We start from the raw sequence: 15,854 nt of genomic DNA, 5'->3' as shown, positions 1-15,854 counted from the left end.
AGTGCCAGGTTGTTTATCAGAAGAAATTTTGCCTTTTAACTAAGAAGGAACGCAGATTGCAGTCTCTCTTGAAAGAAAAGAGAAGGCGTTCTTTGAAAATGTCAGATGAAGTGGTAGGATCAGATTTGAGTAAATTAAAACCACGATGAATTATATAGGTTTGACAGAGTTTTTAATGGGATGATAGGTAAACGTGAACGGAATACGGTCTAGGTTAGAGGTGCGAGCCTTAGGAGTAAGAGCAGTATTGCGGTCTATGGATGAAGCTTTGTGCATAGTCCGATCGATGATAGTAACTGGATAACCTCGCTTAAGAAAAAAAGAACGCATTTCTTGGCATTTGTGAGAAAAATTGGCATCGTCACTGCAAAGGCGACGTAAACGTAAGAATAGAGAGCTTACGAATCGACGACCGTTTGCACGACGACGACGCCGTTTATGAGAACACCGTTACTACGCATGCGCAGCAGGAAGTGACGTCATGTGGACCGTCGTCTTCAGACCGACGACGACCTCTAAAGCAGTAATTTGACGTCGTCCTACACCTCAAGGTATGTGATGTATTTTAATGTGGTTAAATAAAATATTTCAGCAAAGTTAGACTTGAACTAAGTTGCCTGTTATCGCAAGTATCTGTCATCAAAAGGCTATAGCTTCGCGGCCATCTGATAAGCAAATTAATGTCTCACGCAATGAGATGAATGATGAACAGATGGTATCTGGGGACGAAGCTTGCATCGGGTGCTATCCAATTTCGCTAACGCCACGTGCTATCCGATTTCGCTAACGCTATGCGCTATCTCATATCGCTAACGCTAGCTTACGCAGTTTGTACGCTACACCAACGCTATTTGTTTTTACGCTATACTCTCGTTATGTCTCGGGCTACACGAAGTAGTACGGCCGTACTCTCTGCAGAAGACCGGCAGGAGATTATCCGGGAGGTTGTTCAAGCGGTTTTGGAGGCATCCTCTGCAAATGGGTCAGGAAACTCGTCCTCCTCGCCACCTTATTCTTCACAGCCTGCACTGCCAACTTCTTCCACCTCCGCAGTGGTTTCTGCTACGCAGGACGCTACAGGTACGTCTATTTTACCTGTACCTTCATTCGCCAGCACTTTTACGCTACCATCGCAGTCATTGGCTGACACGAGCGCTACGCTAGCTTTCTCAGCATCTGTGCCGAGCTCCGTCTCGTCGGTTTGGGCGCCATCATTGCCATCTGTTTCGGCGGTCTTGCATCAGCCTTTTATCGTTGGCCCAGGTTGCTCTCCCGTTCCCGCAAAGCTGGTTACCCAGATCATCAGTGGCAAGTTCGTCGACATGAGCGATCTCATTTCTCCTAACCTGGTGGAGACGGAAAACGAGCCCCAACTCTTCTTTGATGGTCGCATCGTTTTGACCTCTACGCCCAAGCGCCAGCGGCGAAAGGTAGAGGACATAATGACGTGGGTCGAGGCGTTCAGCATTTACTCGCTCGTGCTGACTTCTTATTTTCCCAATCGCTGGAAAGATCTTTTGCTCTACAAGCTGCTTATTCTGCGAACCTATCGCCAGTTTAGCGGCCGGGCTTGGCTGTCTTACGATAAGGCTTTTCGTGAGCACGCAGCAGCAAGCAAACTCACAGACTGGTCGCACATCAATAGCCAGCTCTACAGTTTCCACACCGCGGGATCTGTCCCACGCGCTCTCAGTGCTACAGCTGCTGAAGGAGCAGAACCCAAGGGCTCATCCAATAGCGACACCATATGCCGTTCTTGGAATCGGGGGCAGTGTTCTTCGCGTTATAGTGGCTGCCGCTTCGCACACAAGTGCTCTTCATGTTCTGGCCGCCATCGCTTGGTAGATTGCCCGAGTGGGACCGACGAGTCTTCGGAGTCCAAACGGAAATCCACGTTTGCCGAGTCGTCGGGGGAACTTCACAGGTCTAAGCGCCGCTAATCCAAGCACGCTAGTACTTTATGTTATACTTATGGTTCTTACAAAAAAAAAAAAAAAAAAAAAAAAATGTTCCGTTTAATTTGTTCTTTAGCTTTAGCTATCTTGTATAGCACTCTATAATTTTCGCTCGTAATCTTGTCTAGACAGTTCAAGTGCATTTAGATTGTGTATTGTCAATTGTCTGGAACGTTTCAATGGTCTCGGGACATTTCGTGCCGTCGTTATTTCTTTTCTGCATGCTAGGCTTTATAAGAAACGCAGACAATGTCACTGGTATTTCATTGCATATGATATATATACATATATATATAGATTAAAAAAAAAAAAAAAAAAAAAAAACCTTTCGTGCTAGGACTTTTGTGTTATCTCTCTATGCTGTCATACCTTTTAGCGCGTTATATTTACAAAACCTTGATACAATCTTTTCGCGTAACCAGGCCCTTAAGAAATAAGCTTTGCTGTCAGTCTGGCCTCTATGATTGGCTGCGGCGTTATTAGGACAATTAAGCCGTCTTCTAGCTGTCTCTGTAGGTCCCTTTGTATGCTATCGCAACAGCATTTCAAGCTTTACGTCGGGACCCTCTTACGCGTTTATTTTGCTAATTTTTCGTTCTTTTCGAGTCCCGTGTTATCGCCAGAGTGGGTCCTCCCCCTCCCATAGCATATACTTTACTCTCGATATATTATGTTTATGTGCATGTAATTTTACCCCGTCTAAGTTCCTATCTAGGGTAATTAGCTTTACTCGTCGTTTATCGCCTCACGTATCTCTTTTTAAGTCGTGTGAGCAGTTCGGAACATCTGCCGGTCACTATTATTTTCACGGTCGTATTGTATCTTCTTTCAGCTATGCTTAACCTCCCGTTGGTATCTGACGTCACGCCCCTTAGTGTTGAGTGGTTTTCCCAAGAGTTGCTATCACACCCAGACCAGATTGAAGTGGCTTATGTTTTAAGTGGGATTCGATATGGTTTCAAAGTTGGATTCCAAAGTCAACTCAGCTCTTTAAGATCGGCCAAGAGTAACAAGGAAACCGCTATCCACAACCCTCAGGTGATTGATTCGTATCTGCAAAACGAGGTCAGGTCGAACAGGGTCGCGGGCCCCTTCTCCGAACCTCCCCTTCCTGACCTGCACGTCAGCAGCTTTGGGGTGATACCTAAGCGTGGCCAGCCTGGAAAATGGAGGCTCATAGTCGACCTTTCATCTCCCAGGGGACTTAGCGTGAACGATGGTATCGACCGCGAGGCTTTTACCCTTCAGTATGTCAGGGTTGATCAAATCATTCGGATGATCTCTAGCCTTGGTACCGGAGCATTGATGGCAAAGTTCGACGTCGAATCGGCCTACCGTAATATTCCAGTTCATCCTTCTGACAGGTACCTTCTCGGTATGAAGTGGCGCGGAAAGTATTACGTTGACTTAGCGTTACCTTTTGGTCTTCGATCAGCCCCGTTTATTTTCAATGCGGTAGCCTCGATGATAGAGTGGATTTTGGTGAACAATTACCAAGTTAGCAATCTCGTTCATTATCTTGATGATTTTATCATGGCGGGCCCTCCTAACACTGACGCCTGCGCAGTTAACCTAGCTAAGTCACGTCAAGTATGCCGCACTCTAGGTGTTCCGCTACATCCCGACAAATGCATAGGCCCTGATACTACCCTGGTTGTTTTAGGCATCGAATTGGACTCAGTGAACCAAATTGCTCGTTTGCCAGCAGATAAGTTATGCAACCTTAAACTATTGATTGCTACCTGGCGGTCGCGACGCTGGTGTAATAGACATCACCTAGAATCGTTGATTGGCCACCTCCACCACGCAGCGAAGGTGGTGTGGCCTGGTCGCACGTTTATACGGCGCATGATTGACCTGCTAGGCTGTTTCCGCAAGCGAGACCATCCTATACGTCTGAATTGCGAGTTCCATCGCGACTTAGACTGGTGGCACCAGTTCCTCTCTACGTGGCACGGGGTTTCTTTTTGGCTGTATCCTGGTATCCCAGTCGTAGGCGATACCCAGGTGGTATCGGACGCCTCAGGAGCAATTGGTTATGGAGCGTTTCTGGACCAAGCGTGGTTCAACGGTGTCTGGTTGGAGAAGCAGGGTTCTCAATCTATTGCATATAAGGAACTCTTTCCGATCGTTCTAGCCGCGCATGTGTGGGGCCATCGGTGGTCCAAAAAGCATGTCATCTTTCGTTCCGACAACGAGGCTGTGGTGTTCATGCTGAACGGCAGGACTTCTAAAGTCCCCGACCTGATGCGGCTGTTGCGCAGTCTGTTGCTAGCGGCAGCGCGCTTTAACTTTTCCTTTTCGTCGCTCCACATACCCGGCGTCCACAATGCAATCGCTGATGCCTTATCCCGTTTTCGTTGGCAGGAGTTCAGGCGTTTGGCTCCTTCAGCACACCGATCCCCAACTCCAATTCCGCATCAGCTTCTTCTCAACTTGACCAGTCCACTCTAAAGAAACAGTGTCAGGAATTCCTCCTAAATGGCCTGGCTCCCACCACACGTCGTACTTACGCGTCTGCTCAGCGTAAATTTATTGATTTTTGCCATCAGCTTGGCAAAGTTCCTGTCTTACCTGCAGATGAGAGAACTTTATGTCTTTTTGTAACGTTTCTGGCACAGTCGCTTCAGCATCGGTCTATTAAAGTCTACCTGTCAGCGGTTCGGGCCCTTCACATCGAGCAGGGTCACGCAGATCCATTGGTAAATTGTCCGCGGCTGCATCAAGTCTTTCGGGGCATTAAACGTACCCAAGGGTCCCAGTTTTCACAGCGTCTACCGATTACCGACGCTCTCATGCTCACCATTTTCAAGGCCCTGGATATTGACTCGTTTGACCATGCCATGTTTTGGTCGTCATGTACGCTCGCATACTTTGGTTTCCTGCGATCGGCAGAGTTTACGGTCTCCAGCTTGGCCAGTTTCGACCCCACCATTCACCTGCAGGTCTCGGACTTGTCGTTTGATAATTTGGACCGACCATCGTGCTTACGGGTATGGATCAAAGCATCCAAAACCGATCCTTTCCGCGCAGGGTGCTATGTTCACATTGGTTGTGGCGTCTCCCCACTGTGTGCGGTGACTGCAATGTCCGCTTTTCTGCATAAAAGAGGAAATGCTTCAGGTCCACTATTCTTATTAAAGAATGGCCAACCATTGTCTCGAGAGTTGCTGACGTCGTGGCTGAGGGATATTTTCGCTGGTGCGGGAGTGACTGGTAATTTTTCCAGCCATAGCTTCAGGATTGGAGCCGCCACAGTTGCAGCGCGCAATGGTGTTCCAGATCACATGATCCAAACCCTTGGCAGATGGACTAGTAACGCTTATCAAAGTTATATCCGGACACCTACAGAATCCTTAGCCTCGATCTCGCGCTATCTTTCTCAAGCTTAATTTCCTGGAGTGACCTTAGTTTGGGTTGGTGCTTGGATCATTGTGGTGGGAGGCCCTTCTTCCTGTTCCTCCTCTCCAAGCACCTTGGAGAATCATTTGGAGGTGACAGGGTTGCCATAGTTACCGCTGACCTCCGCCGAGTTCCCGAGGCTCCTCCCACCCAAGCACCAACGCCAAGCTCATCTACGTGTGATGAGTTTAACTTATATATTTTCGAGTCTTTTTAATCAAAAATCTTTGAAAACCATGTAGCATTTGTAAAATTTCGCTTTTTATTCCTTTTATAGTCTAATGTGAAGGTTTTCATATTTCTTTGCCTAGTTTTACAAGCCAGAAGATTATCCAGTCATCATGGCAGCCAACAACACAAAGTAGGTTTGGTTTTATCGAGATAAATTTGAGATAATTACGATAACAGTCATTGATTAGACTGAAAAGAAGAACTTTTGAATATATAAGAGTGAATATCTCATTCAACTTTTTTAAATTGGCTTATAAATGCCGGGCTAGAATGCAGCAATCAGTTTTTTTAGTTTTCGCCTTTGAATTGAAATACGTTTTATCTTACATTGCATTTACATTGCTTCTTCTTTATATTCCTTAATAAATGTTATTGGTGCTTCAGGTAATGAGATAAGTAACTTCTTTTACTGAAATACAGCTGGCCCTACTTATTAAAAGTTGAACTTTTCAATGAATGTACAGTCAGTTTGAAAAATAATTTGTTATTTATATTTAAGCTTACAAGTTTAAGCTTATGAGCAATACAACCCCGTTCACATCAAAACGGTGTTTAGTTAAACTGTGTTTTATTAAAAGATTGAGAAGCTAGTATAACGGCCTGCAATAAAATCAAACGATCTAAAATATGCTCAGAGCAAGATGTCGGATAGTTTACATGCATTAAGCTTATTTCACCAAAAAGGTTGTTCAGTGTTTGTAGATATTTCTAAAAATCTGATTAGCTAAACCACTTTAAGACATGTGCCTTGTTTGGTGTAAGCCGGTGTAAAAATATTTTTATCATTGAGATAAATAGAAATAATTAGTCAAAGGGAAAACATAACAACAACATAACACACACAGACACACAAAAAATAACAAACAAACAAATCTTCCTCCAAAAACAAAAAACAAATCAAACAAAGACTAAAGAAAATTGTGCACTGAAACTTTTCTGTTGATTCCATTATAATTTGTAATACTTTTTTTTTTGAATAGGATTTCACAAATGAAATGGTCAAGTGATCACGATGTTTTTCTAGGAAGAGAGATGATGCTTTTTGAGTTGTGGAAGTTCAAAGCAGGGAGCCGGGAACGAGGAAACTGCCTAGACAGAATCGCAGAGAGTCTAAACAGTCGCCAAGAGAAACCTACATTTACTGTTTCTCAGAAGGCCATTCGGGACAGGATGAAAATTATGGAAAGGGAATTTAAGGTGGCTGCCTACTTTTGAACGTTCGATTTGAGCCCACGATGTGCGCGCGCTCAAAAACCGCTGAAAAATCTACAATATTTTATTGAAGAACCATACGCGTTTTGAGCTTCAACAGGGCAAAACCCTCAAATTTTGCACGGGACTCTATATTTTTTGATAGCTCATTCGAAAAAACTCCTAAAACTCTAGGTTATATCAACATTTTAGGAAAAGTTTAAATCAGGAACACGTGAAAAAATAGATTTTTGTAGGGATTTTTGTTTGACTTTATGAGATTTTTTAAGAGCACCGAAACTACAAAATATGACAAATCAATGTATCTCTCTTTCTTTTTGTCGAAAATTTCCATGTATTATTGTAGAAGGATTGACTAGCTTTCGTTCGTGCAATCATATAGTCTGCAAATAACTATTATCTTATGAATCTTAATTTTTTTCTTATCACTTCCGGTGGCGCAATTTTTACTCCAAAAGCTCGTGCGTAGGCTTCCATTAAATGCTGATTATCTCAAAAACAAGCTCGGGACACCCTATTTTTCTTTCCAGATTTGGAATCAGCATTAAATTTCAATTCGGAAAATCGAAGTTTTAAAAAAAGCTTAAATCAATTTCCAAAAGTAGGCAGTCACCTTAAGAAGAAAGAAAGGACCGAAAAAAGCGCATCTGGGATTTCTCCAGAAAAAACCGAGCTGGATGAAATTATGGAAAACTACATTCAGTTAAGAGATGAGCAGGAGGAGTTGGCCGAGAAATCATCAGAGGAAGATAAAAAGAAGATGGAGAAAAATAAGGAGTTGGCAGAGGAAATGAGAAACAAGGCAATGGAACGCCTCTCGCAACAAAAGAAAGATGGCAGTGACACACCAAAAAAGAGAAGGAAACAAAATGATGCCATGGAATATCTAAAAGAATCCACTGAGAAAGAATTCGAGTTAAGAAAGGCAGAGTTGGAAATAAAGAAGCAGCAGGAAGAAAGAGCGAAAGTTGAACAACAAAGAATGTTTGAGCAACAGCAGGAAATGGTAAGGCAGGTCCAAGATCAAATGAAAACCCAGCAACAACAGTTTCAAATGTTCATGCAAATGTCATGAATCAGCAAAATACCCAAGCTCAGGTATTTCATGAGCTGTTGAAAAAAGACAAGTAAAGTATACATGCCTTTTCATTGATGATTCAGTTACGATTTGTTCGATTTCGATTTTTTAAATTTACAATCAAGTAATTGAATTGCATTTTTGAATGAAATGGAACATCTTAATTGTCAATTGGTAGAAAATTAATTTTGACAAAATTATTTGCCTTAAATTGATTGACTTAAAATGACATTTGTTTTTATAATAAGTTATTACTGATTATAGCCACATTTTTTATTCAGCTGGAAATTTTGTTTGCCAGATATCAATAAAAACCATAGACTACTGGTCTTCACTGTTCTTATTCACTTGGCTATCAAGGGTAAAACATTACTTAATCAATTAGATGAAATAATCATGTAGGGCAGGCGGATCGATACCAAAGTACTGTGAAGTAATAGATCCATACAAAATTGAGCGTGCATTTTGCATTAGGGTACATCCTATGTACATCTTGCCAACTGCGCTTAGACCTATTTTAAGGTTGTTCTTAAAATCCAAAAATTTAAAGTAGTTTATTATGTCCCCAAAAATCCATTCTACTGAGACTCTAGCAGAGCTCATAGATTTGTTGTAATCTCGTTGATTTTGTGTAAGTACTGCACCTCTATAAGGAGTTTGTAGCTGTGGTCGTAAAGGATAAGCAAGGTCTCCATATATGCACATCGTTGAGCCAGTAATTGGGTTATAAGAGAATCTTTGGAGATCTTGCAGTAAACCAGAAGAGGCTAGCATACCACTATCGTGACGTTTGCCTTCTACTGGACCAAAAAGGTTGCCGACTAATCCATTCGGTAGAGCAACAGATTGAAATTTGATTGAATGCACACGTTTGTGTCCATTGTATATAATTTGCTGGTTCCTACCAGGACGACACACTGGACGAACCGTTCCATCTACAAACCCCCAACAGTTGTCCAAAGCTGCACCTGACTGATGAACTGCATCAGCATACAAAACAATATTTGCCGGGGAGAGAAGAGTATGATTGTACCTTGTAAGTAGATGATGCCAGCGGTTATAGATCCAGTCAATCATGTGATTAGTAATGATACAAAGTTCAGGAACTGGTCTAGCAAAGTGAGGAACCAAATCTCCATATCGGCAAGGGTAAGCAAAACGTTTCAGATAAATACATAGAGCAGGAATTGATCCAACTACCAAGCCATTGTATGTTACAATTTCATCTGGTAATTGGAGCTCCTCAGCAAGTTTATAGATGTCTTGCCTGAAGAATCGAAATTGGGCCTTGCATTCATCATCTGTTAACAAGTCTAGCTCAAAACGGTCATAGTTCCAATAGGGAAAATCTGGGTTTTTTGAAGTATAGGCATCGTAAAGTAAAACAAACTCTCTGTTCTTAATAAATCCTTTTCGGTAAGCATGTAAAATACAAAGTCTCGTCTCTCTGAAGTTCGGCATGTAAACAAGGAAACAAAGGATAGAGTGTTTCAAAAGAAAACTGTTAAATTTTACGAGTCAAACATAAAAACAAAGAAACAACAGTTACAAGTCTCAAAAAACCGATGAAAATTAAATTGAAACCTTTTGGCGGGAAATTAATGTAGACGCGCACGCGCGTTTTCGGCATGCCGTCGTGCTACCTTCGTAAGCTAAATTCTATTACGACGCCACTTACGACGCCAACCTAGTTGGTGACGTCACTAGAAGTCGTCGTCGTGCAAACGGTCGTCGATTCGTAAGCTCTCTACTGGCTAATTAAGGACGTAGCTTTGCAATTATTGACTCTGCGCAAACTGATTACCAGTTAAAAATCAAAGCGGCTATGCATATCAAATGGGAACAACCCCTTTTGAATCAACAGTTGACACGCACTAAACTCGCCCTTATTTCTGTAATCTTTCCTATACATAATAGATTATAACATAACTAAGATATAACGCGTGCTCCGATTGGTTCACCACCTATGAACAAAAAAAATGTATGGAGTACTCGTATGTAAGGTGGCCCAAAAGGGTCAACACAAAAAAAAAAAAAAAAAAAAAAAAGCTCAACGCAAACAAATAAAAGCACGACACAAAGAAAAAAGCAACGAGACTAAGAGACTGGGTTCTAGGCTCCCACAGCCAAACCGCTGGTTGTTCTAAAAAGCCTGTAGAAGCAGTTACGAGAGTGTAGAACCACTACTAACTTTTTGTTTTCATATGAAGATTTTAAATGAGTGATGGAAGATTTAGATTTCATTGAACGCTATTTCAACCAAGGTTACCAGAATGAAGTTATCAACGAATTGTTGCATCAAAATCATGGAATAATTAATAATTATAATAATTTATTGAATTTGTATAGCGCAAATCTCAATTGGGGTATTTTCATTTGTTCTGTAAGTGTAAAAAATGTCTAAAAAACTAAAACTATACTAATATTAAAATACATGAAGATATAGAAATATAGATAAGTTATAGTGCTTGAATTCGGAAAAATTAATTTCCGACCTCGCTGGGAATCGAACCCACGACTTTCGGAATTGTACTGCCGATGCTCTACCAGCTGAGCTAGAGGTCAGACTGAGAAAGCCATCTCCACGTCTAGGTGATCGAGGATGATCAATTAAATCGTAGCCATTGGGGCAGACTTCACTTCTTATAGCATAAAGAGCTGTGTGGCATTCTTTGAGACTAAATTATGAGATTCACGTTCCAAGACACAGGGTCGCTGCTTTTCTTAAAGAACTGAATCCAGATGGAACACGCAAAAAAAAAAAAAAAAAAAAAAAAAAAAAAGAGCAGGAGGTTGACAAGAAGGAAGTACACAAGCTGAGGCCCCAATTTTTGCTGCCACATCGACGGTAAACAAATTGTTGATTCTATGAAAAAATCTAACAGGCTGAGCTGTTAAATGCATGCTGCAGGTATCAAAAGATAAAATTCAAGAAATGGAGGCACAAATTGATGATAAGGATGATGAAGACATTTATAATGCAAATATTTATCAAGAATATTTTCATTTTGTAATGGAAAATGAAAACTACTATTATCCAAACACTGCAGGGAAATCATTAGAACTTTTTCAAAAGTTAATGATCAGTATTGCATGCCAGTAGCCACAGTGCTCTTGCCTGATTAGCCAGTTAAATGAGCCTTTGAAAAAGGAAAACATGCGTGTCCCTGTAAAAATTGGACATGATTAAACTTGCATATATATATATATATATATATATATATATATATATATATATATATATATATATATATAATATATATAGCTATATATACCTAGAACCCAGTCTCTTAGTATCATTGCTTTTTTGTTTGCGTTGTGCTTTTTTCGTTTGCGTTGTGCTTTTTTTTGTGTTGCCCCTTCTGGCCACCGTACGTATAGAGCACGCTGGTGACGTCAATTTGGTAAACATTTGGTGAAAATTGCAAGCATTCAGATAAAACTAAAAAGACTACTAACTTGTCTACCTTTCTGTATTTCTACCTTCCTGTATAACTATTGATTTCCTTCCAATAAAAAGTTTATAGCGTATTTGTTTGAGCACAAGTTTGGCTTACTAAAAAACTCGCCCTTCCACCGGCCAGCTCACTCACAGCAAAATCAAGAAGTCTTGCAGTTGAGAAGTCAATTAGTTCAGTTTTTCTTGCTAAATCCGCCCTACAGGTCCCCACAGTACTCCTTTAAAACACCACGATGGTTACTGGATTCCAAGTAAAGCTACTGAAGGATTCTTTCTACTCAGTTTTCGAAAAAAAATTTTTTTTTCTTTTTTCGTTTTTCTTTCTAGTTATATTTTCACTTTTTTTCTCTCGAATCTTTAGCAGCTATGCTAGAGGCCTAGCAAGTCTCATTTTAAAACCGAGGGTAAATAAAGTTTATGATAGCCAACTCTATGTCTCCTTAAACCCCAAGAACAGGGACCCTGGTTTGTCATCTCTAGAGTGTTGTCTCCAGGACATTTTGCGTTGGTTGTCCTCTAACAAGCTAGTATGTAACCATGGGAAAACTTACATTCTTCATTTCACGTCGCGTTTCCGTCAACATCTGCCATTGTCTGTCAGCCTGAATGGTAATGACATTTCTCCAAAAGCTGAAGCTCGTGATCTTGGTGTCGTTCTCGACAGTCATCTTCAGTTGACAACACATGTGAATAATGTTTGCAAAGCAGCATCACTGGGAATACGCAATATTGGACGAATACTTAACTACGTTGGAAAGACCGAGACTGAACGTCTTATACACGCTTTTGTATCGTCAAAACTTGACCACTGTAATAGTATTCTTTATGGTCTTCCTGACTCCCAAATCAAGAAACTACAGGGAATCCAAAATACTGCTGCAAGGATTGTCACAAGAACGAAATCTACCGATTAAAGAGAGAATAATCTTCAAATTGTTGCTGATTACCTTCAAGGCTCTTCATGGTTCTGCTCCCGCTTATGTCTCCGCGCTCCTACAAGAACACAAGCCTGTACGCTCACTGAGATCATCTAAACAAAGCCTACTGTCTGTTCCTCGTACCTTCACTTCAAATTATGGCGACCGTGCTTTCTCAGTTGCTGGTCCTACACTATGGAACTCACTACCGGACACCATCAGGAAATCTGACAGCCTTCCCGAATTTAAGTCATTCCTGAAAACTGTACTCTTTCAATCAGCCTACTTAATTTAAAACTTTTGAACCTGTTTGCTGGACTGAACTATTTATTATTTTCGTTTTTATCTCCACAGCGCATTGAGGTAGCAGAATGCGCTATACAAGTACTGTTATTATATTTATTATTATTATTATTATTATTATTATTATTATTATTATCTATCTATCTATCTAAAAAATGTGATGCAGCCAAGCGCCAACGAAAATTGCTAAATTGAATTCTTCTCAGTCAAATGAACTTTAAAACTTTCTTTTGAATGAAAACGTTTAAGAATACATTTAGGAACTGCTTCCATTGCACGAACTTTTCGGAAAAAGTTTTAAAAATGAAGTTTAAAATACAATTTGGGCTGTTTTTGCTCCGAACACAAGACGTGACTGATTTCAAATTTAGCTCGTAAAGTATCGTTCTCGCATCTTAAGATAATCTGTGATTCGATCAGAGCAAAATAAAAAAACAGTTTTTATTGTGTAAATTTGTTCTTTATGTTATAAAAGCAATGGTCAATGCTCTAGCAGTGCGTAAATCTATTGATGGTGCACTTGGATAGTTGGGATCGGGCCGGGAGAGCACTCTGGTAGCTAGAGTGCAGCTTTTACGCTACCATCCTGATCTCCCAACTATCCGCGTGCACCATCAATATATTTATCACGTTAAGCATCGACCATTGCTTAATTTCTTTTCTATATTAGGCACCAAATTCTCACGTGCTCTTATCACCTATATATAATCTAGGTTGTATGTACGCCAAAACATGTTTGGATAAAAGAGACTTGTTCTATTTCTCAAAATTGTTTCTTCACTGCTGGGCCCGATTGTACGAAGCTTGGATAGCGCTATCCAGCGGATAAATCCTTATCCAGTGGTTAAGGCGATGCTGTTATCCATCAAATTTATCCACTGGATAAGATTTATCCGTTGAATAGCGCTATCCAGGCTTCGTACAACAGGGCCTTGATTAACAGACTACTAGATATTAGTAAGTTATAGCGTATAGCCTACTAGTAGCTCATCCAATCAGAATGCAGCATTGATGTTAGACCGCTAATGGAATTTGACTAATGATAATTATCTAGTAACACATTTACTACATCATTTGAATCATTACCTTCCGAATTTAGGGCGAGAGGAAGCTCCTCGTATGCGGATTCGTCATCTTCATCGTCTTTTTTTCTAGGTGCGTATACATAAGTGTGATCCAGGAACACCTCAACTGCGGCAAGCTGGCGGAGCTTCTCAAACGTTTGATGGCTTTCTTTGGGAATCACATGACTAGCTTTCATTGACTGAGTCACGTTAACGTCAATGTTGTCGGCCTCGTTTTCGTGCTTTTTAACCCAATGATACAGCAAGCAAGATTCGAAGGGTTTGCTGTAGGATTAGAAAAAATGAATTATAACATTAATGTGTTATGGAAATAGAATGCAACTGTTAGGCAATTTACCAGGAAGTTAAGGCATCCTCGATAAGAACGAATGGCGGTCTTTCAGAAGGCCAAAGCAGCAAACACTGTTTTGCAACAAGGTGAACCCATATTGGCATAAGTTGTGGCCTCGTTGGACGTTTGTTAGCTTGTAGATGGGCCAGAATCTAAAACAAGAAAGAAAGAAAGATTAATATGCTAATTAGTTGTTCAAAAGGGAAGACAAGATCTGGACATCCATAGAAACGCCAACCTGGTTGTCTTCGATGGTAGGGAAGGGTTTGACGTCGTCTGTTTTACTCTCTTTTGCAGCATCAAGAGCATCAAACAACTCATAGCACACGATACCAAATGAATATACATCACTGCTATGCGAGTAAGTACCGTCTTTTATCACTTCTGGAGGGCTCCTAGTAAAATTCAATGAAATTGATATTAAATAGGATCTAGCTGATCGGGCCGCACTCACCACAAGGAATTATGGGTCAATTTGTTTTGTTTAGCATTTTCCAAACAAGAACTTGCAATGTAGATTTCTCTTGATGCTTGAAATGAAATTCTAACAAAATAATCGTAACATAAGAAGAAAGTTTTAGTTAATACTTCAACCATTAGTCCCTTAAATTGATCTTGCAATTTAACGAAAACCTATTAATCTGAAATTTGGAGCCCCAGATAAAAGCAAAAAAACTACTTGATTGACTATTTTAAGATGAAATAAAATTGATTGAAAAATCATGACTTTGGCGATAAGCCCTGATTTGAATTGCAGGAGTTGCCTTCGAGCGTTAAGCATAGGTGGATTGGATGGCGTATTGGTTAACCCCTCGCCCTTGACCGCTTTGGTCCAGGTTCAAACTGCATCACATATGAATTGAGTTAGTTTGATGTATTGTTCTCTTCTTTTGCCACGAGGGTTTTCTCCGGGTTGTCCTTGTTCTTTCCGTAAAAAAATAAATATGTGAGTTGAGCGTTGTATGTTGCAAATAAAGAATGTAGTGGTAATGCTTGTGGAGAGAACTCACGGAAGAGCCCCGTAAGTGGAGTGGCGGTTGGTTTGTAAATAAATAGAGGGCATTACCGCTGGCGCGAAGATACAAAGTTTATCTTCAAGTGGCGAAAATATTGCACGCAATTCCTTTTTATCACATAAATACATTCACAAACAAAAACTTGTTGAAAAGATTGGAAAGGACGTCATTGATATCTTTACTAGTGGTAATGTGTATAATATGTCATTGGGGTTCCGGATGTAATTGGATGAAAAATACAGTGGCGTATAGAGGCTTTGCACCATCACGTGATGGCAGACATGACAGAAGACAGATACAATGGAATCTAGTCTCATCTGATTTACATGAGAAATAATAATTCAGATTTCCAGTGGGAAAAGACTCTGTGCCTCCTGTCATGGCTTCCATCACGTGATGGTACAAAGCCTCCATTTCCCAGTAAAACACTAGTGTAACTATATAAAGGTTAAAACACTAGTGCAACACTAGTGGGTTTGCATTGAAATTCAAGACCGAGGGCCGCAGTCCCGCAGTACAGGGAGCCCAATTTAGATTAAAGTGAATGTTAAAAATAAAATCGGAAAAATTAAGAAATTATGAATTTTTTAAATTTGAGATCAAGATAATGTCCTCCGTAATGCGAAAGAGTAAAAAAAAAAAAAACATTAAAAAATGCACTAGAACATTGTTTTCAGTTTCGCGCGCGCCTGTATTTTCCTATAATAATTTCCCTATGTTATCTAATGTTGATCTTATGTATATATACTCTGACAAGGGAGGAAACTTCAATCACCATATTTGAACAAACAACTCACTTTAAACCACGATTTCATCGTCTTCTAAACTGAGAACCTCGAACTCCACAAAAAGCTTGATCAAAAT

The 15,854-nt window shown here is 40.5% G+C and overlaps 3 protein-coding genes and 1 pseudogene across 6 annotated transcripts in view; 2 read left to right on the top strand and 2 right to left on the bottom strand.

Moving 5' to 3' along the window:
- Positions 1–15,854, bottom strand: part of LOC116299382 (uncharacterized) — a 64,092-nt gene that overhangs the window by 6,109 nt on the left and 42,129 nt on the right. For 3 of the 4 annotated variants that reach the window (XM_089027263.1, XM_089027262.1, XM_089027264.1), the window contains 3 exons: positions 14,213–14,369; positions 13,981–14,126; positions 13,645–13,907 (listed from right to left, as the gene is read on the bottom strand). In XM_089027263.1, coding sequence (XP_088883389.1) covers positions 13,645–13,907; positions 13,981–14,126; positions 14,213–14,369 — 566 coding nt within the window. Of the gene's footprint in view, positions 1–11,889; positions 12,242–13,644; positions 13,908–13,980; positions 14,127–14,212; positions 14,370–15,854 lie in introns of those variants that run through there. The other variant, XM_089027265.1, reaches the window with a different exon arrangement.
- LOC148912420 (uncharacterized) lies at positions 583–5,542 on the top strand. The gene is made up of 2 exons (XM_089027463.1): positions 583–1,080; positions 4,323–5,542. The coding sequence occupies exons 1-2, from the start codon at positions 792–794 to the stop codon at positions 5,345–5,347; spliced, it is 1,314 nt and encodes a 437-aa protein (XP_088883589.1). The 5' UTR covers positions 583–791; the 3' UTR covers positions 5,348–5,542.
- Positions 5,673–7,955, top strand: LOC148912419 (uncharacterized; annotated as a pseudogene).
- LOC148912418 (uncharacterized) lies at positions 8,172–11,062 on the bottom strand. Its single transcript, XM_089027266.1, has one exon. The coding sequence runs from the start codon at positions 9,337–9,339 to the stop codon at positions 8,260–8,262; it is 1,080 nt and encodes a 359-aa protein (XP_088883392.1). The 5' UTR covers positions 9,340–11,062; the 3' UTR covers positions 8,172–8,259.

Source organism: Actinia tenebrosa, unplaced genomic scaffold (genome assembly GCF_029948245.1).
Source record: "Actinia tenebrosa isolate PJP-AT-01 unplaced genomic scaffold, QUT_ActTen_1.0 PGA_scaffold11__36_contigs__length_13525064, whole genome shotgun sequence".
Taxonomy (NCBI): Eukaryota; Metazoa; Cnidaria; class Anthozoa; order Actiniaria; family Actiniidae; genus Actinia; species Actinia tenebrosa.
The sequence above is the reverse complement of the archived record's forward strand: the minus strand, read 5'-3'. Positions and strand labels throughout refer to the sequence as shown.